Source organism: Myotis lucifugus, unplaced genomic scaffold (assembly GCF_000147115.1).
Source record: "Myotis lucifugus unplaced genomic scaffold, Myoluc2.0 scaffold_123, whole genome shotgun sequence".
In the NCBI taxonomy this organism is placed as follows: domain Eukaryota; kingdom Metazoa; phylum Chordata; class Mammalia; order Chiroptera; family Vespertilionidae; genus Myotis; species Myotis lucifugus.
Window position 1 is genome coordinate 2,466,815 of NW_005871171.1, and position 20,977 is coordinate 2,487,791.

The following is a 20,977-nucleotide window of genomic DNA, read 5'->3' on the forward strand; positions in this document are numbered from 1 at the left end:
AGGCGTTCTGGATTCTCCTCTTCCTCATCATAGTCTCCCATCGATTCTTCACCGAGTCCCGCTGATTCTCGCTCAGATTTTTATTTGAAGCCCATAAGCCTCTGTCCGCATCCTTAGTTCAAGCCGCCCTCAGCCATCATCTCAGCAGCAGCAACAGCCTCCTACCCAGGCCACTGCTACCCATGAGCCCCTCACACCTTCAGTGGCCATGATAAGTTCAGCCAAAATGAGGACAACTCACTCTCTCGGAAGCCTGATCCTTGCTGCCCGCTGGGGCGGGAGGCGTTCCCACTGCCCTGTCTCAGTCCTGCTCTCCACCTGCTTCCGCACCCGCCTCGGGGTGCCTTCCAGGCCCTCGGATGGCCCTGCCTCAGGGCCTGTGTCCTCCCCTCACAACCTGAACTCCACTCAGCCCTGGAGGCTCCAGCCTCCAGCCCTGCCTCTGACTCACACCTTGCTGCAGCTCTCATGGCACCTGGCTTGTTTTTCCTTCGCAGCATAACCACAGGAGGATGTTAAACTAATTAGTTTATCAGTTAGCTTCTCCCCTCCTGGGACCCCCGCCACAAGCAAGCCGTGCTCTTGCTGACTGACTAAGTGGACAGTAAGGGAAAGGCATCGTGGGGCAGGGGGAGGGGGTGAAGGCCGGGCTGTTTCTCCTGCCATGCTGAGTGCCGCAGGCTGGTGGGAGCGCACCAGTTCTGGGCCTGACGCCTCCTCTGGGCTGGCAGCGGCCCTCACAGCGCGGGGAGGATGGTTAGGTGCCGGGAGGGGAGGAGATGGCGGAGCTGCTGCCAAGTTCTGGGCACCTCCCTGGTCCTCCACTTGGCTGTCCACCTCCCCTGCTACCTCCCTGGCACCCTCTGTGAGTTTCCTCCCTCGGTTGAGCCCCGGGCATCCTGGCAGAGGTTCCAGTCACTGCTGTGGGAGTGCCCACCTCCCGTCCCGACTCCGTACCCTTCTAAATGGGTCCAGCAGCTTTCAGACGAATCCCAGAGCAGCAGGCACCTCTGTGAGCAAGCGACCAGGACAGAGCCGCGCGGAGGTGCGTTTCCTCTCGCACCCAGGGCGCCTTCAGGACAGGAGGCTGGGTGGCCCCTGAGAGCACGGAGAACACACGGGCCCACAGGTGCAGCCGGACAGCTGGGGACCGGCTGCGGGGGTGGGGCCTCCTTAGAAAGAGTCACATGTACTCACAGCGGAAAGGTGCCACTACAAGGAGTTCCCGCACATGTTAGTCTCATGGCCACACCCTGTCCTCCCTGAGAACGCCTCCAGCTTCCAGCCTGGCTCTGGGGCCTGCCCTGCCCCCTGCCCCCTGGGACCTCCCCCCTGGTGCCTCCCCCTGCCCCCTGCTCCCTGGGGCCTCCCCCTGGTGCCTCCCCCTGCTCCCTGCCCCCTGGGGCCTCCCCCTGGTGCTGGGATGAGGGGTGGCAGGTGGGTGGCAGGAGCGGCCCTGCTGGTAGCACTCAGCTCCAGAACATGCCACCTGCTGCTTTGAGAATCATTATCCAAAACAGCAAGATTACGGTTCTTCCAGAAGTGACCCCAGATAAACAGCAATCACCCTTCTGCCCCCCAAACAGAGGCCGAGGGAAGGCACCACGAGCCTCGGACCCAGGACGCTACAGCCCTGAGCGCTGCCTGTGCCATGGCGGGAATCTGGCGCAATCATGAAACGCGGTCACAGCGTCTGACCGATTACTAAAAGTTTTTGGTCAAAAAGTATACAAATTGGTTCCCACTCCCCCACATTTAGTTTTGTGTGTTTTCCAAATGTCTGTAAGGTAAAATGTGAGTACGTGTGACTGAATGCCTCCTTCCAGCCGGGGCCGTCCCTCACGTTATCCATGTAACAGCTACTTAAACATGTCAGGATCCATTTAAGTTCAGACAAGCACAACTAGACAAGCACAACTAACATTGACGGCAGTTCTTTAGAACTGTAATGACTTAGTAAATTTGTGCTTATGTTTTTTTCTGAGCAAATGAACTGAAATAATTATAAAAGAAACATTTTATAAGGTGACATTGCTGCATTTAATTGTATGAAATTTACTGGGGAGAAAATGTAATCATTTTATTCAGTAGTCCATGGTGTAATTAAGACTATTCTTTTGAGGTATCTTGTATTGATGATCTTCCCTTCCACCTGGATGAGACATCTCAAATTCAAAATTATACACCAATTAGGTGTCCTCCCAGGATTCGTCTAAGGAGCCTGTTTTCTCACACCACGCGTAGCCCTGCTTTTCTTACCCGCGGGGATGCGTTTGCAATCACATCGCAGAGAGGCTGCCGAGGCGCCGGGGGTGCCCTGGCTTCTCCCGTTTTATCCGGGAGGGACCCGGGCTGAGCCTCCACTGCATGATGTGATGCTCGGGAGCAGCGGGCCATGCGCGGCGCGGCCCCTGAAAGCCCCATCGCGCACCCGTGACCGCTGGCGCGGGGAGGTGCTTTACAAATCTGCACATGCGAGGCTTTCCATCCTGTTTAAATGGGGCGCTGCATATGAATAATAGATATTAGCAATTAAGCACCCATTCCCCTGCACTCCGTTATGCATTTGAAAGAAATTAGCCGCACGTGGCATGGAAGTGGATGCGGTCTCCTCTCCCCCTTCCGCTTCCCCTGCTGCTTCTGGAAGGTTTCTGTGTTCTCTCAGCGCCACGGTGACCCCGCTCCCAGGGGCTGCATCCTTAAATTAACTGCGATGACAATTCTCTACAATGAAGTGAGTCCGACTGAACCCTTGACTTCCTTGGTATTTGTGCTCTAGGGTAATGGGGGTGTTTCGAAGTCACTATTTGTGGACCGTGCCTGGGTTTTCTACCCGTTCACCCAGGTACCACAGTCTCTTACCTTGAAGGGAGGGTTTTCCACTGGGAAAAGGAGGGCTGTGTTGGCAGCTACTGTGTTGGCCTTAAACCAGAATGTCCTGGTCACACTGGCCTGAGCCCAGGCCTCAAGAAGCAGTCTGATGACGGCCCCCAGGACTCCCCTTCACGCTTTTAAAGAAAGGGAGCAGGTACGTCCCTGCAGGCTGCTACTTCAGTGGAGCAGTCATTTGGACCCTTCCTGAGAATGTGAGTTCAGGCACCATGCTAGCCACGTGGCCTTCTCCTTCTCCTTCTCCCGCCCCTGACGGGCAGACCAGAGAGGCCTGGTGCTGCACCCTGCTACCCAGCGTGTGTGGGCACCAGGGCGGTGTCTAATTCTGGAGTCACACGGCAAGGACCCGTTCCAAGTAAGATCCTCGCGTCCCTGACACTAGCTGATAAAATGCAGAGACCTCTCCTGTGTTGCCTGTTTTCTTGTTTGGCATCAAACTAAAAAAGCCAGAAACTTAGGCATCACCTTGGACTTGAAGTCATAACCTGGCAGTCCGCAGGCCAATGTCGGCCCAAAGCTGCTGGCTGTGTGGAGCTTCGTTAGGGAAACAGAGGTTCCAGGTAACACTAAGCTGGCAGCTTCGCCTCCACAGCCTCGCCCCCCTGCCACTGCCTTCCAGTTCACGCCATCATTCCCAGCATCTCCTGGTGACCAGGCAGCTGGTCTGTAGCTTCTGGTCTAAAGCATCCGTGACAACATTTGTACAAGACACCACATATATGACATGTTAGAATCTTCTCCTCCCTTATTCTCTAAATCTGTAATCATCATACAAGCAAAACCTGCACCTGTGGTATGTGGCAGGGTCCGTGCTGGTTGCTGTATTCGTGTGATTTCAGTTCTTCTTCAAAATGCTCTGGGGGGTGTGACAGGCCCCATTGTATCACCAGAGGCTGAGATTCCGAGTTGGCAACAAACAAACAAACGGTTTTGCAGTTAAAAATTTCAGAGCCAGGCGTTAAACTGATGTGATTCAAAATTCCTCTTATATAGACTTTGTTTTAAATTTTTTTCTTATTTGTAAAAAGTAAATATGAATTTAAATACAGATCAGAAACTATACCCGTTCGAATTTTCCTCTGAGAAACTCCTTCTAGCTTTCTTTAAACACAAATGTAAATGTAAACTCCTTCTAGCTTTTTTTAAACACAAAATCCTTAAGTGGTTTCTGTCTCCTGTACAGGCCACTGCACGGTTATCCTGAGTGAAGCTCATGTGTCTTGGTGCAGTCTGTGACTTTGAACTTGACTATCCTGATCATTTAGCTCCAAATCAATTTGAAATTGGCTTTGCAGATGGAATGTGCTTTGTCACATACAGGGATGGTTTGGTGTAGGTTTGCACTGATCAGAATGTGTAGGAAGTGATATTACCTAGAGCTGTGGTCAGCAAACCGCGGCTCGCTAGCCACATGCGGCTCTTTGGCCCCTTAAGTGTGGCTCTGCTCAAAAATACTACGTGCGGACGCGCATGTACAGTGTGATTGAAACTTCGTGGCCCATGCGCAGAAGTTGGTATTTTGTGGAAGAGCCGGTATTTTGTGGAAGAGCCACACTCAAGGGGCCAAAGAGCCGCATGTGGCTCGCGAGCCGCAGTTTGCCGTGCCGCAGTTTGCCGACCTAGAGGAACCAACCCTTTTATACAAGTTGCTGCTGTAAGCATCTTGGTATTCTATATTGTCTATATTTATATTTTTCCAGCATTTCAATAGCATTCCACTCTTCCTTCTTCTTCCCACCTAAGCAGTCCCAGATCTGAGAAAAGAAAGTTTGCCATTTTTCTTTACCACTTTATAGCCCCACAGCAAAAATGATTACACCTCACCCCAACTCTTTCAAAACAGTTTGCCTCCGAGTCCCAGCGTTGAGAGCAAACACTCTGCCAAGCACCTCGTAATTGCAAAGTGACCTTGACATGTGTCATTCACCAGGGCTTTCAAATAAAAGTCTTCCTGTTTAATATTCATAAAGCATTTTCCCCTAACAGCATATGTGATGATTTTACAGGGGCTGGGGGTTGGGGAGCTTTATTTAGAGATGGTTGATTCTGAGAAACATACCATCAGTGTCTCTCTGATGAACTGAAGCATCGGTTTGGAGGTAAGAAAATTTCGTTTGACATTCTTCAAGGGAGGACAGTGATGTGGTGGATTCTGACAGTTTTTTCTCAGTGGAAGTTTCCTTGGCTGGTCCATCTGTGATGTTGAATTCGGATCCTGAATTTATAACGATAGCATTAATGGGTTTCTCTTCTGCATGTTTTTCATTTGTGAGTTGCATATCTAGATGAAAAAAGAAAAACACACACACAAATTCACTATAGTAGACACAATGTAGTGATCCTAAGAATGGGCATTTGCAGAAAATTTCACATTCTAGACTTTTATAAGAAAAAAGTCTTTTTAAAAACAATTGGTAGTTATAATAGTCATAGGGTCGTAAAATACAGCACAGGGAGTATGGTCAATAATGTCATAACTACCTATGATGCCAGGTGGGTCCTGGAAATATCGGGGGCCACTCGGTACAGTACATGATTGTCTAACCACTATGCTGCACACCTGAAACTAATGCAAAATAATATTGAATATAAACTGTAACTGAACATTTTTTAAAAAACAAAACAAACAATAAAAAAGAATGAAGCATTTTGGAGCAGGAAATTTTGTATGAAAATGCAAGTAAGAATAAAAAAGTGCAATAATTATACAATTTTACACACATTCTAAGTTTTAGCTATCATGTAATTTGCAACATTTCTACTGTGGGGTTTTTTACTGACGGGTGGGAAGAAGCAAGGAGTCCATTCACTTGGATCAGCCAGATCTTGCAGTATGTCGCCAGAGTGCTGTGCTGCCAGCATTTTGTGGGTCTGAGAAGTAGTCAGGGGTCTTCAGTGCTGAGCAGTACTTCTCAGGGAGAGCACGTGATCTCAACCAAGTGCCTTCCTTCCTTTGTTTCTACAAATGCTGTGTAAGGATAGTGTTAAAAGTCAATAGTCCCTAACTCGATTCTCTTTCGCCCTCACACACGCCACATCTCCACACTGTCCTTCGCTGGAAGGTCTTGCCAGGCCTCTGCTCAGGTTTGGTCTATGTGGCTCTGGGCAGGGGTGCTCTTGAGCACATGCTGTGTTTTCCTATAGTCACCTGCACAATTATTAGCGATGTTCAGAGATCCTTTAGCAGAGTCCGTGATTGAGATGGAGGTTGCAGAGGCATAGAGAATGCTGAGCGGCCAGGTGCTTCATGTATTCAACGCCTGCATTTGTTCATTTGTTACCACATCCTGAGTGAGGGTCAGCGATGCATCAATAAGTGGGCTGGGCACTGGGATACAGTGGTGACTAGGCCAGGCATCGTTACTGGCTTTCACAAGCATCCAGCAAGTTAGCAAAGATAACTAAGAAGCTGTAATATTGAGGAGAGTATGAGAAGGAAGCCATGAATAAAGTCATATTATAGAGAGAACCAGCCTGGGTAATGGTGCAGTTAATTTATTATTTATCTACACTCATTAAACTGGGGAGTCCTAAGACTAAGAAAAGAATTAACGTAAGAATTCTCAAACATGTGGCCAGGCTGACTCCCGGGGACACCTTGAGAGCTCAACAAGCAATGGTCCTGGCGATTTGATGGTACTTTGGGGGGTCGGTGAAGATTAACTCTGGAGAATCGCATCCCATTGCTGGCCCAAGGCCAGCTTGATTTAGCAATGCTCATTGAGTGGCTGAAATAAATAACACACTGGACAATTGGGTTTGATTTTGCCATGCTCACACAGCTCAGTGCAAGAAATACGGTATCTTCTGGCTGAGTCCATAGTCATCATCCTTTCAAAAGCTACTTCTTCCTGTGGGGCAGATAGAAACCTCTGCTTGGCCCTACCTCCTAAGGCCATGATTCCCAGGTGAGTCTTCAGAGTAGAATTCACCTGGGAAACCCTTTAAAAATTTGGCATTTTTTAAAAGCTCAGGCTACTCCTCCTCTTCACTCCACCCAACAGATTAGATCACAGTCCCTGGGGAATTTTTGAAGCTCCACGTGCAGACAGATTTGAGAACAACTGCCACAGGGGCCCTCGGCGTTGGAGAGTGGAGAAGGGAAGAGAACAAGCCAGTGTTGTGTGCATGAGCGACGTTCAGAACCCGTCATCACCGGTTGCTCTCCAAGGTCCCGTAACAGAAGGGGAGCTAACAGTGTGGTACACACAATTGTCTTAGGCCATTTTTATTTCCTTCTGATCCTCCAAATAGTGTTGGCTTTCAACAACATTTAATTTTTATTCCCAACCCTTATGCTGCTGGCTTTATATCTCTTAGTGGCAGTTTGATTCATCCTAAAAAGGATTGGCAGAAATAAGCGTTCAGGAAAAACAACTATTGTTGATAGTAATTAATAAAATATTGAAGAGATAGAATTAGCTCAACAGATTGAGAACCTCTTGGCTTCTTCTAACCCAAGAGAGATTCACCAAATTAATGATATAAGGATGATGATGCTAAAAATAATTTATTTTTCTTACTTGGGTACCAAAATGTCCAGTAACCAGCTAATATCACAGACGTAGCCGTGTAAATTAGTCCTTCGAGCACGTAGCACACATGATGTTTTGGGCCAGATGACTGTTCATGACGGGGAGATTGCAGGAAGTTTAGCAGCATCCCTGTCCTCTACCTGCTGATGCCAGTAGCACCCATCACCCTGGGTTGTGACGAACAAAAATGTCTCTAGCTATTGCCGAGTATTCCCTGTGGGCAAATCACCCAGGTTGCAAACCACATCACTGCTCACACACGACACACACAGTCGCGTGCATTTATGTCAAGCTCTCTGTTACCACTTATACAGAGTGGGGCAAAAGTAGGTTTACAGTTGTAAGTATGTGAAATTTTATTCTTGTATTATTATTTATCCCTTATTGTAGTATTTTCCATATGAACAACTATAAACCTACTTTTGCCTCACCCTGTATACCTTACTTAACAAAAACTCTAGGAGGTCGATATTGTCAACCTCTCTGAACAGGTGGCAAAAGTATGAATTGGTGTCTCCAGTTAACAGTTGAATGAGTGTAACTAAGGCTCAGATAGTTCATAAATTGCCCAAAGATTCTTCCTTAGCAAATGGTGGAACGGGGATTTGAACCCAGGCCTGGTGGATTCCAAAAGCTTTGCTTTGATTTGTTTGTAGCTTTTGTCTCGCTTCCTAGCTGTAAAGACTGCACATCAGCAAAACCCTCCTCACCTGAGTCCAATGATAGGTCATGACCCAAAAGGAAGCCCTGCAAACAGCCTACTGACACGCCTCTCCCAGAACAGCCTTAGCAGCGCCAGGCTGGCTCCCAGCACGCGGGAGTCCTGCCCGCAGGCACAGCGGCTTTCCAAGGCGCAGGGCGGGCAGCTCAGAAAGAGCTAATAGGTAAGGGGACTTGGTAAGTATGGAGCGTGCAGCAGCTCTTCACTTACAGATGAAATTAACCATCAGTTCAAATGATCACACGTAGTCAGGCTGCATGGAATTCAAATTGCGTTCGCACAAAGTAATTCAGTAACAAAAAAAAGTTGGCTAGAGGTTACTGAGATATAGGAACATGCAGAGAAGACGGTATGTAGCCAAGTGGTACACGATTCTCTTTTTAATTTTGTGACAATTTTAAGTACAGCAACCATTTGGAGGTACTGGGCTTGTACTGAGAGAATTTTATGGAGAACTTAAACTGCCATTCATAAAGTTATTTTAATTCTATATCTCTGTTTATATTTTTATTTTTTTCATTTCCTAGTGGGAGCTATCTGTTGCTCATTAGAAAGTCATCTGACACACACACGTGTCAGAACCCAGTCTGTTCAGCCCAGAATCTGACATCTGAAGGGAGGCACAATTCTGGGTGAATGTAAATGACATCTTCTGTCTTTTATAGAAGCAATGCTAACAATAATTTCCCCACATTTCATCTTTCATAATGATATTTGACATTGTACACAAAGTATTATAAAGTAGCATAAGCTAAAAGGAGAATCACATCAAAATGGTATCACATCTTCTGCAGAGAAAACTATTTTGGAATTAAATAAGGAACATGTGAAACTATATTTGGGATGTTATAGATAGATCTTGACATTAATGTAGGAAAAATAATTTTTTTCAACAGAAAAAACCACCAACATCAGGACAAAAATTAGAAGCTCAACTGTGTTTCTTAGGGGGAAAAAATTAAATGTATCTTAAAAGTCAGTAAAATAGAAAATTTATGTTTGGGCTAGAAGCAATTTCAGAACCAATGGGCATGCACTTAAATATCAGAAAAGACAGACAGTTAATTAATTTTTTATTACCATTGAGCAAATGCTATTAATTTAATTCAATTAACATTTATTGAGTAGCCACATGCAATAGATGAATCAATGTGACAGGAACAATTCACTTATTTACTTTAAGTTATTAAGGAAACATTTTAAACCTTTTTATTTTTGTTCACTAAATGTGACTTTTTAATTTTTGCATCCACCTGTTCACTGAGTGTATATATCTATACACACAAATTAATAATAAGCAGCATCTCTCCTCCCTGCTCCTCTCATTCCGTTCTTGTTTATCAATTCCCTTCTTTTCCCTTCTCTCTCTGTTTCGGTTTTATTTTTTGACTAACCTGCCTTGTCTCTGTTATTGATTGCTTTTTCCCTCCAGCTCTTCAATGTATTTGTTTCTCAAGACTTTGTCTCCTTAGTTTCTTTCTTTGCACCCACCCTTGTTACTTGTTCGCACTTACAGCTTTATTTTCTTTGTAAAGTTGACCCCAAATCTCTATGCAGTGGGTCTGCCAGTAGCCAGGCCCCACAGGGAGCACAGGCTGTGCGTGGCCCGGGCCTGGTGCTGAGGATTTGAAGAGTTCCAACAGCCCTGGTCCACAAGAGGCCTACAGGCATCACAGGCTGCAAGCCCACTTGTAACTGATGATTGGGTTTTTATTTGACTTACTAGCCAAACCCTTGCAATTATTATGTCTCTTTCTACTAAGTCCCTTGTTCTTTACCCAAATCGAGTAGCTCCAGTTTCCTAAGCTTAAAAATACTCTTTGGTTTGCCCCATCCCTCCATTCAGCTCTTTACAAAAGTCTTATTTATCCTTCCTTCTAAATATCTCACAAGTCCATCTCTGCTTTTTCATTCCCCAAACTACCACTCAGGTTTAAGCATCTGTGTTCTCAGATCTGGACTGTTTCAGCAGTCATTGACAACCCTCCCTAAGACATCTTATGCACTGTAATCAAAACAATGTTTTCAGCAATAGTCTTCTGGTTATATTACTCATTTATAAAAGCAAAACAAAACACACACACCATGCATACACACACACAAATGTTAAAAGCTCATTATTACCTGAATATCTTCCCATTTTCTTGTTCTCAATTAACATACCAAATCTATTGCCAAATTGTCTATGGAAAAAGGTAAGCACTGGCAGGTGTGGCTCAGTGAGCGGGAGTGTCATGCCTCACAACAAAGGTTTGGGGTTTGATTCCTGGTCAGGGAGCATACAGGAGGCAGCCAATCAATGTTTCTCTCTCTCTCATTCTCTCCCTTCCCCTCTCTCTAAAATCAATAAACATATCCTCTGGTAAGGCTTAAAAAAATAAAAGAGGTAACTTTTTGTGATGATTTTCTAGTGAATGGTGAACTCCAAAAGCATATATAAATATGATTAGATAAGCTTTTAAGAAAGGATGATTTTAATGTTAAGGTGAGTTAGTATTTCAAATGTATAGGCCAATTTTAGAGCTATATGGTGAATTATATTTTCTCTTGGATCTCAACTATTCTTTGGTTTAGAATTTAATGCTGTAATTATCCGTGATTGAAATAAGATCAAAGCAGATAGGTGACATTTCAAGGAATACGCTACCAACCAATTAACTAACGAGTATGGCTAGTATAAAAGTAGTTAGTTGAAGGGACACTGGAGAGGGGAAAAAGGTGAGTGGGTTTTTTGTTTGTAAAGTTCACACAAATGTCAGAAATTATTTTTTTTTGTTTTTATTGTCAGGATATGTAGACTGTACTTTGCCCAGCTTGGCAGGAATAACACCTTACACACACATACGTGAAATAGAGGAGAACAGTTGATATTGAACACGCTGAAAATTACTAGGAGGAGCTAGAATCACGTTTTCTCGACGTGGAACACTATTATTCTGGTATTGAGTAAAGTGAGAACTGGCACTGCTTAAAGACAGAACAAAAGTAGGAAGTAAGGCTTCCTCGGTCCAGACAAAAGCACCACAAGGATGCCGTGTCTTCAAAACCAACCACAAACCAGCCTTGTCTTTTTCCAAAGCCGAGTGGGCTCATTCTCTCAAGCTGAGGGATGACGTCTTCCTAAAACATTCTTACCTTTTAGAATAAATGGAAATAACTCAGTCCTGCATGTTCCATTGCTATATCCTGTTAGTTTGATTGGACAAAACAAAATTTTGGATTCATTAAATCTGCGTTTTGGGTGGGGGAGAGGAATAAGCGAATGGATGGGCGTCTGGTCTTTGGTTTCCAATGGCAGCTCTGGTTGGAAGAGGTCCTTCAAAGGCCTCCAAGTTACAGTAGGGCTTCCTCATTGTTGGTGCAGATTCAGCTAAAACTGCCCTCAACAAGCTAAACAGAATGTTTACCAAGAGCCATGACAGGAGGACATTTAAGCCTTTCCGTTAGCCCGAGTAAATCCCTCCTTTAAAAAAGAGAGAAAAAGCAAAAAATGTTATTTCTGCAGAAGTAGGAGCAGTGAGTGTTCGAGGTGGAAAGGGTTAAGCGGGAAGCAAGAAAGAAGAGAAGAAGGTTGAGCACAGCCCCTCCCCAAGCTCCCTCCCCACTCAGAGCTCCTTCAGTCTGGGCGCAGTGGCTTCTGGCCTGGCGCTTCTGGAGGAGGGCCGCAGCTGTCTGCTCTCCGCTGGCGCTGCACCTGCAGACAGGCGCAGGCTAAGTGATATACTTTTATAGCTCGATCCAGAGCTGTAACCAGGAGCAATTCAGCCCTGGGAGGTGGTTAAATCTTCTTCGGACACGGAAACAGTTTGCAATTATGAGCCTCCATTTCATTTTTATGCAGTTATCTTCAGTTTAATGTTTGTACAAAGTGTCTCAAGAAATAAAGATCATGTTATTTCAGAAAAAATTGGTTAGCTCTTTTTATAGCTTGATGCACTTGCATTAGTAATACGTTTAGGGCTCTGAAAAAATAAATGAAGCCAATCAAGTTATGAACTCATGCAGAATTGGTGTTACATATACAGTTGATTTTTAAACTATCAGTGTTTAAATATAAATGTTAAAAACTAAACTATAATTATTCAAAATATTCTCTATTATGTTAAAACCATGACAATTTATTCATCCCGACTATTTTAATGTCACTTAAAGTCTCTTACTTGCATTATCTCAATTTAGGCTCGCAACAATTTTGCAAAGTATTATTATAACTATTAGATGAATGAGAAAGTGAATGGAGGGTCAGACATTTCAGTGGTTTGCCCAAGATTACCCAGCTGGTAAGGGACAGAGCTAGTACTTGAACTTATGTCTCCTAATTCCTATGACCGTCAAACTTTACATTCACAAATCGCTTTATGAAACCAGGCACTCTGATCTGAGATCAAGATACTCTTCGGAAGTAGAACTCCTTCGTCCCTTTTGACTTTCTTTACTCCTGGTTGATTGCTCTTGCTGGTATTTGATTAGGAGCAATTTACATGTCTGCTCAAAACCACAACTCCTACTGATTGCATTTTCCAAACTCACCCCTCCGAGTCCAGTGTGAGTGCACCTCCTTTGTGACACCTCTCGCAATGCCCCCCACTCCAACAGAAATGAATGGATCCCTTCGGGAGCTCAGGGGGCCTGGGGCGACACCCGCCTGCAGTCCCACTTCAGTTTATTGTACCGTGGTTATTTGTGGCTGTATTTCTCTCCTCCCTGTTCTGAGCTCCTTGAGGAAATGGATGCTCTATTCAGCTTTGATTCCGCAGCACCTAGGTCAATGTCTGGCAGAAAGCAAGTGTTAACATTTTTTAGGAGACTGAAGCTGACTGGCCGATTGAATGTGGGATATTTTGGCTGATAGTTGACAGTTGACTCATCTTCCCTGGGACCAGTTTTTGTGCACATCTTCCAGGGTCTTCCTCCCTCACTCTCGATATGCCAGCTTATCCTGGTAAGTCTAAACTTATCTCTATGTGCTAATATACACACTAATTTTAAAAAGAAGGATTTGAAAGCAACATTTGCATTTGAATCTGCAAAACTGAAGAATATAAAAAAAACCAAAGAAAACTCTTATCCCCTATAATTCTACCATTACTAACACATTATTGTATTTGTGTCACAAAAGAAAATGGAAATATCTGGTATATATATATATATATATATATATAGATATATATATATAGATACAAATTATGTATATATTACAATTAGAATATATTATATTATATAATCAGTACTTCTAAGATGCCACTCACTCCAATTCTATTATATATATTATCCTATATAATAAAGGCCTAATATGCTAAGTGTTCGGTCACCTGGTCGGCCATTCAACCGATCAAAGCGTAATATGCTAATGGTATGCTAAGGCCGCTCAACCACTCGCTATGATGTGCATTGACCACCAGGAGGCAGATGCTCCAACTGGTAGGTTAGCTTGCTGCTGGGGTCCAGCTGATCGGGACTGAGCGAGATGGGCCAGACATGCCCTGGAGCCCTCCATGTCCCTCCCTGGCCCCGATTATGCACTGGTGGGGTCTCTCGGCCTGGCCTGCACCCTCTCGAAATCCAGGACCCCTCAGGTGATATCGGAGAGCTGGGTTCAGTCCGATGGTGGAACGACCGGTTGCTATGACGCACACTGACTACCAGGGGGCAGACGCTCAACACAGGAGCTGACCCCTGGTGGTCAGTGCGCACCCACAGGGGGAGTGCCGCTCAGCCAGAAGCTGGGCTCACAGCTGGTGAGTGCAGCGTCAGTGGCAGGAGCCTCTCCTGCCTCCGTGGCAGCGCTAAGGATGTCTTATTGCCAGTGGGGAGCAGGCCTAAACTGTCAGCTGCACATCCCCTGAGGGCTCCCGGACTGCAAGAGGGTGCAGACTGGGTTGAGGGACCCCCCCGCCCCACCCTGTGCAAGAATTTCGTGCACCGGGCCTCTAGTATGTACATAAACATATGCACTATATATATGACATGTACAGTGCTTCCAAGATGTGTCACTCACTCTTTTATGATCTTGGCATGTATTAAGTCACTTAGTCCTCCCAGGAACCCTACCAGTTAGGTACCACTTGTGTCACCCCCATTTCATGGATGAGGACACAAGAGCACAGGGATGTGAAGTACTATACCAAGGCCACAAGCAGGGAAGCTGGGGTTTTAACTAAGAAGCCTGGCTCCAGGTTCATGCCTCTAACTATAAAGCTATCATGTTTGTCTAGACAGTGATTTTAAAAAGAAAAGAAATATTGGGATTTAATTGAATATATTATATTTTACATGTTGTTATTATATCATGAGCATTTTCCTACATCCTAAAGTTTATTAAAAAACATACTCAGGTCTCAGCTCAAATTTCACCTTTTCAAAGAAACTTTCCCTTACACGAAATCTAAAGCCTTGCTTCTCAGTGAGGGCAGGTTTTGCCCCCAGTGGACATTGGGCAATGGCTGGCGACATTTTTATTGTCATGACTTGGGTGGGTGTGATTAGTGAGTGGAGGTCAGGGATGCTGCTAAGTATCCTCAGTGCACAGAACCCCCCCCCCCCACCTCCAGAAAGACAATATGGTTTCAAATGTCAATAATGCAAGGTTGAGAAATCCTTAAGTAAAGTAATCCCAAGCCCTCGTCATCAGCCACTTCCATTGCGCCACTGTTTCATTGCCTCATAGCGACTGTCAGCATTCTGAAACGCTTTCTTCATGTATTTGTTTACTTGATTATAGAGTATGTGTCTCTTTTACCCTTGACTAAAATGTCACCTTTATGAAAGCTTTGTTTGTATTAATTAATTTATAAAGAGTGCCTGGACATAGTAGATATTTAATAAATAAGAAATCAAAGAATGAATAAAAATAATACTTCTTGCATAGAGTATCATAAATTATTTAACTATTCCCCCATTCAATAAAAATTTAGACTGCTTCCAAATGTTGCTATTATCAATGATTTTAAACATTATTTTCATGAATCTTTTCATATATCTATTTGCTTTTATAGGTTGAATTCGTAGGGAAGGACTTATTGAGTTAATGGCCAAATTCCTAAAGCTCTTCCTATAATTTACTACCCATCTCCAGGAAGTGCCATTGAACACTCACATCCACATGTCGGAGAGTTCCTGGGAGAAGTCTATTTACTGTTCTCTGGCCAAGTCTAGCTTTTACCAATAAAATATTTTATTTTTATCAATTTGAAAACAGCTTTGATTCAAGTCTTTAATTTTCTATATCTGAAGATAATCTTTCACTATCATAGAGGCAGAAGGTGTTTATTCATACTTATAGGTTAACTAGGGGTCGGTGCATGACTCTCTTGCCTTCAGGGGGGTGGGAGGGGAGTCCCTTAGCTCAGCCTATGCCCTCTCACAATTCTTGAGCCCTTGGGGGAGAGAGGGATATGTCCTACTGCCAGGTTAGGCCCGCTCCCTAAGCTGGCAGTAGGACATCCTTAGCACTGCCTCAGAGGTGGAGAGGCTCCTGCCACTGCCACTTGTGCTAGCCAGCCGTGAGCCTGGCTTCTGGCTGAGCGGCACTCCCCCTGTGGGAGCGCACTGACCACCAGGGGGCAGCTCCTGCATTGAGCGTCTGCCCCCTGGTGGTCAGTGTACATCATAGTGACCGGTCGTTCGGCCGTTCAGTCAATTTGCATATGAGCCTTTTATTAAGTAGGATGGGAAATTCTATGATCTCCTGTATTATATAAAATTAAGACGCTTTTTTTGTGATTATTGATACATTTTAATTTTATTATTGGAGGACTGATGATTGGATGGGGGTTTATTTAGCTGGGTCTGGCACTGGCAGACTGGAGGCTCCTGCCAGCTTCTGGGCCTTGACAGGTGAGTGTCATGCATGACAACTGTCTAAGTGTAGGATGAGCTATCATCTCTACAGAGGTCCTGGAGACACCATGAGTCAAGGCAGACTGTAAGGAAGGGCAAGAGGTAACAGGAGGAAATGGGTGAAGAAGCAAATCACATGCTTATTCACAACTCCTGTTTGTCCAATGTGTGCACCCAACGTATCATGGAACCCAACTGGTGATATAAGATCTGTTTTCCTGGTGGCCCACTTCAAATTGGCTTACATTCATATACTGAGGGAGGTCCGAGCCCTTCTATTTATATTTACTTTTGTTCATGTCCATAAATTCTTTCTCTTTTTTCTCTTTTGCTCAATTCCTCCACTCCCAACCCCTCCTCACCCCACCACCCACCTGAGCTGTCTGCCTACTTCCTATCTATGAGCCTGTCTCTATTTTGCTTGGTAGCTTTGTTTGTTTATTAGATTGCACATATGAGTGAAATCATATGGTACTCCTTTTTCTCTGACCGGCTTATTTTACTTTGCATAATTTCTCCAGGTCCATCCGTGTTGTCAAAAAGGGTAAGATTTTCTCCTCCTCCTCCTTCTTCTTTTTTCTTTCTTTCTTCCTTCCTTCCTTCCTTCCTTCCTTCCTTCCTTCCTTCCTTCCTTCCTTCCTTCCTTCCTTCCTTCCTTTCTTTCTTTCTTTCTTCTTCTCTCTCTCTCTCTCTTCTTCTTCTTCTTCTTCTTCTTCTTCTTCTTTTCTCTCTCTCTCTCTCTCTCTCTCTCTCTCTCTCTCTCTCTCTCTCTCTTTACAGTCAAGTAGTATTCCATTGTATAAATGTGCCATAGCTCTTTTATCCACTCATCTACTGATGGACACTTGGGCTGCTTCTAAATCTTGGCTATTGTAAATAATGCTGCAGTGAACACAGGGTGCATATATTATTTCAAATTCGTGTTTCAGGTTTCTTCTGATAAATTCCCAGAAGTGGAATTGCTAGGTCATAAGGCAGTATCAATTTTAACTTTTTGAGGAAACTCCACACTGTTCTCCACAGTGGCTGTGTCAGTCTGCATTCCCAGCAGCAGTGCATGAGGGTTCCCCTTTCTCCACATCCTTGCTGGCACGTTTCGTTTGGATACAAGTCTATTTAATGAGGTTAGAACAGCTATTTATAGTTATTCTCTTAAAATGCTATTACAGCTATTTTTGCACACTTTATAATGTACATTTCAGTTAATATGGCAGCATAGGTATCCGCTGTGTGTGTATATGTGTGTCTACTGGTATATAGATACATAAGGTGGGCTTGCTATTTCCCCTTTTTTACTGGTGAAGGTTTACAATAAAAACTATGGGACCGCTAGTCTAAGTAATAGATGGAGGCCAGCTCTCTACATCTCTCTCCATCTGAGGGAAATTCAACTTTCTTGTGCTTCTTCTTGGTCCCCAGGGTGTGGTTGCTGGCACAGCTCCAGCCACAGCAGCTGCAGTGGTGGCCTGAGGAGACTTGTCCTGAGTTCCTATAGTGGTAACAGGATTAACAGGCTCCATTCGGGAAGCACTCGGGCGGCATAACACCTCCCAGCAGAACTATTCCTGACAAGGATGTGCAGATGGAAATGCATATTTATGTCACTTAAAGCCTACCAGGGACACAAGGATTTGAGCTATAACAATAAATAGAAAAAATCCTCCCGCAATCTTGGTAACCACACTCCAGTGCATTGGCTGTGCTTGGCGAGAGAGCGGCAGTTCACTTTGTCCCGGCACAAAATATTCAGCATCTGAGCACGTCAAGGTGGACTGTTCTGACTGTATTTCAGAGTGTTACAACAGGCCAGCACCAAGTTAGGTTAGATTTTCAGGTCTTAAAATAACAGGACAATTCTATGAAGTGTTTGGGCCATTTTAAGAAAATAAAAGTCTTCTTTAAAAAAGAGTATTAATTTATTCCATATGTTAATAATGATAAGTTATACGAATTATTTTCAAAGCCAAACAGTCATTGTAGTCAATGTTTCCAAACTTAAACCTATATTCTTTATAGCAATCCTTGATATACTTTCTTCTGGCTTCCTCCTAAAAGGAGGAAGAAAAGAAAAATAAAAGAAAAATAAAAAGAAAAGAAATATGTTCCCGATCCAGAAGACACGGGTGTGGTAGCCCCGAGGGAAATCTGCGTCCATATCAACCCAGCAGATGCAGATCTTCCAGCCTGTCTGGACCTACACCCACTCTGCTGAGAGGGAACCACAGCCTTTGCCTCCCCTCTTCCTGGTTCAAAAACCAGCCCTTTCTGGGAGCAGGAAACCGGCCGCATCTCCCGGGAAGAGCGTGCATTTGGGTCTGACCAGGAAGACAGAGGTTTCTTTTTGGCACTCTAACCACCAAGATATGATTTGTTATAAAAACAGAAGAACATTTTCAAAACTTGTTTGAGGTTTTAATTATGCGGCATGGAGAACTGTGAGGAAAGGAGAAGATAAGTGGAAGGAGCAAACACATTGGATGGAAAGCCTGCAGGCGAGACCGGAAGGGGCACAGGGTGGAGGTTCTGAAGCTGTCAGAGCGTGAATGCAGGACTGAAATCCTCACCAGGGGCAGCAGAACACAGAATGGGCGCTGCAGAAACAGCAGTCATAACATGGAGAACAAACATTGCAAGCTCCCCATGTTGAAAAGTCAAGGACAAAGGATTAAGGTTATGATGATAAAAATAATGCTAGCTACAGAGCTCAGGGCACCCAGATCTCACCCAAGAGATGCGTTTCTGAAGAAGAAATGAAGACAATGTAAGCATAAGTAAGCTTTGTTTGAAGATAATCCTGAAGTAGAGACCTGAGTAGAAATAGTTTTGAGTGTGAAACTCAGTCTAAAATGTAGTAAAAAGAGATGGCAATCTTGGAAAGTATTTTGAATTATAGGAATAAAGCTCTTGTTCAAGCACTCAGAGGAGCAAAATTTGATGATGTAAGAAAGAGCTGTCCTGAGGTTGGTCTCAAATTGTTCTCAGGCAAAACCAAGTGCCAGAAACAGTGGCACTTATGATTATTCCTTGATAATTTTATACTCAATCAACTTTTCTGTGTGAAGGTACAATGAGGTATTTTTATCATACATTGTCAGGAGAAAATATACTACTCTTAAAAGTATCCTTTCTTGACAAAATATTTAAAGACATATTTTCACTTATTAAAAAAGCAAAACAAAATTAGAAACGCAAGTTTTGGCAGCTGTGGCCAGGAAAGACTAGTGGTCCCGAAGGACACCCACTGGAACAAATGTCTACAATGAAGTGCTGGGGTGCATTCCTGCTGAAAAGGAACTCAGGCTAGAAGCCAGGACGTCTGTGGAAGTGTTGGGTGTCCTCTAAGGACAGCATCTGGGTGTAATGTATAAGGAAACCTTTTCAGTATTAGTGTTTGCTTCTCATTATGGCAATAACCTGGAAATTACATGTAAAGAAAATTATCTGCTAAAAACTTGCTCACAAAAGGGTTCTCTGAATGTCCCAAATGTTAGTAATGAACATGTTTCCCAAATTTCCTGACTCTTTCAGGTTTTCTTAAGTGAAAACCTGAAAGGCCTTCAATACAAAGGCCTTCATAAAGTTAATAAAATATATTTCTTCAGTGAAGAAATATTCCTTTTCAAAATGACAAATTAAAAATAGAAATCTTTAAAATGGAGTTCCATAAAGTACTCATTAAGGATTGGAAAGCCAGAAAAATAGAAATGGTGGTTAGTGTGCCTGCACTCATAATTTTATTCTTTGCAAATTATTGTAGTTCTTTTGTTTAATAAAAAGAATGATGAAGGCAGCATTATATGTCTTTATTCTTTAATGGTTTTCTAACACATTTTCAGAAAGAAAGGAGGAAGAGAGCATTAGGGCTTTGTGGAGAGGACCCCGGGCTGGAGACTGTTAGCATGAGGAGCCCATCTCAGAACTATGTGCGACGCAAAGGGATCAGGGCGAGGGTGGAGCTCACCACAATAGTGATCAAGCTGCACAGAGCTCTCAATCCACACAAGGTTTCATAGCCACCACCTTGTTCAATCTGCTCCGCCCCCCCCCCACAGCACCTATACACACACACACACACACACACACACACACACACACACACACACGTTTGCATCTCTCGATTTAGTGAGTGCTGGAATGCAGGTGCCATTCTTTCTGCTTTGGGTTCCCTTCTTCTTGTCTTACCTTAGTGGGCTCCGAACCATCACGCAGGACTTGGCAGAAGTGAGACTTTATTTGTTCAACAGACACTTGTCAACTGCTACTTACTGTACTTGGAAACCCTGCAAGGGACTGGGAAACAGAGATGAAGGAAACCCAGTTCCACCCTCCTGGACATTTCAGCTTCTCCGGAGCCTTCCTGGACTGCGCTTCCCTGACACGCTTGCTAGCATGTCCTTTCCACTGTGAGGAAAGGGGCTCACGCTTTGGTATTCCTGAGCTTAACCCAGTGCTTGGCATAAAGGTAAAATGCAGATATGCATCAACCTACGAGGTGGTAGATAAAGAAATGTTTCAGCTCTGGCTCTCCAGCTTCTAGTCCTATGCACTTCCTTCTGTATCACATTGCACCCAAAACACAAATATCTAGCACAGCTGAAATGTTTTCAGATACGAAGTTTTCAGATACGAACTTCTCTTGTAACTGAATAGAATTCTAGAATTTTAGATGTGGAATAAACCACCAATGTCAGTTTCATCTCCCACACAATTCCTCCATATATTCATTTGTTTAGCACCTGCTATAGTAATAAAAATAATGGTAGCTACTATTCTCTTTACACTTTGAGAATCTTTGGCTAAGAGCTTTAAATGAATTCTCATTTAATCCTCACAATAACCCAGTGAGAAAGTTATTATGAGTTCAGCTTTCCTAGTGAGAAAATGCAGCTCCATGGAAGGAGATGTGCCTTACTCATTGTTGTATTCCTAAGCTAGCAGAGATTGGAGTAAGATTTTGAATTCATGCATTTGAAGGCTATCGATCTTTCTC

The 20,977-nt window shown here is 44.0% G+C and overlaps 1 protein-coding gene across 1 annotated transcript in view; it reads right to left on the minus strand.

Annotated features, from left to right (window-relative positions):
• Window positions 1–20,977, minus strand: part of MDFIC2 (MyoD family inhibitor domain containing 2) — a 116,781-nt gene that overhangs the window by 3,908 nt on the left and 91,896 nt on the right. Inside the window, exon 2 of the mRNA XM_023758094.1 lies at window positions 4,952–5,173. Coding sequence (XP_023613862.1) covers window positions 4,952–5,173 — 222 coding nt within the window. The remainder of the gene's footprint in view (window positions 1–4,951; window positions 5,174–20,977) is intronic.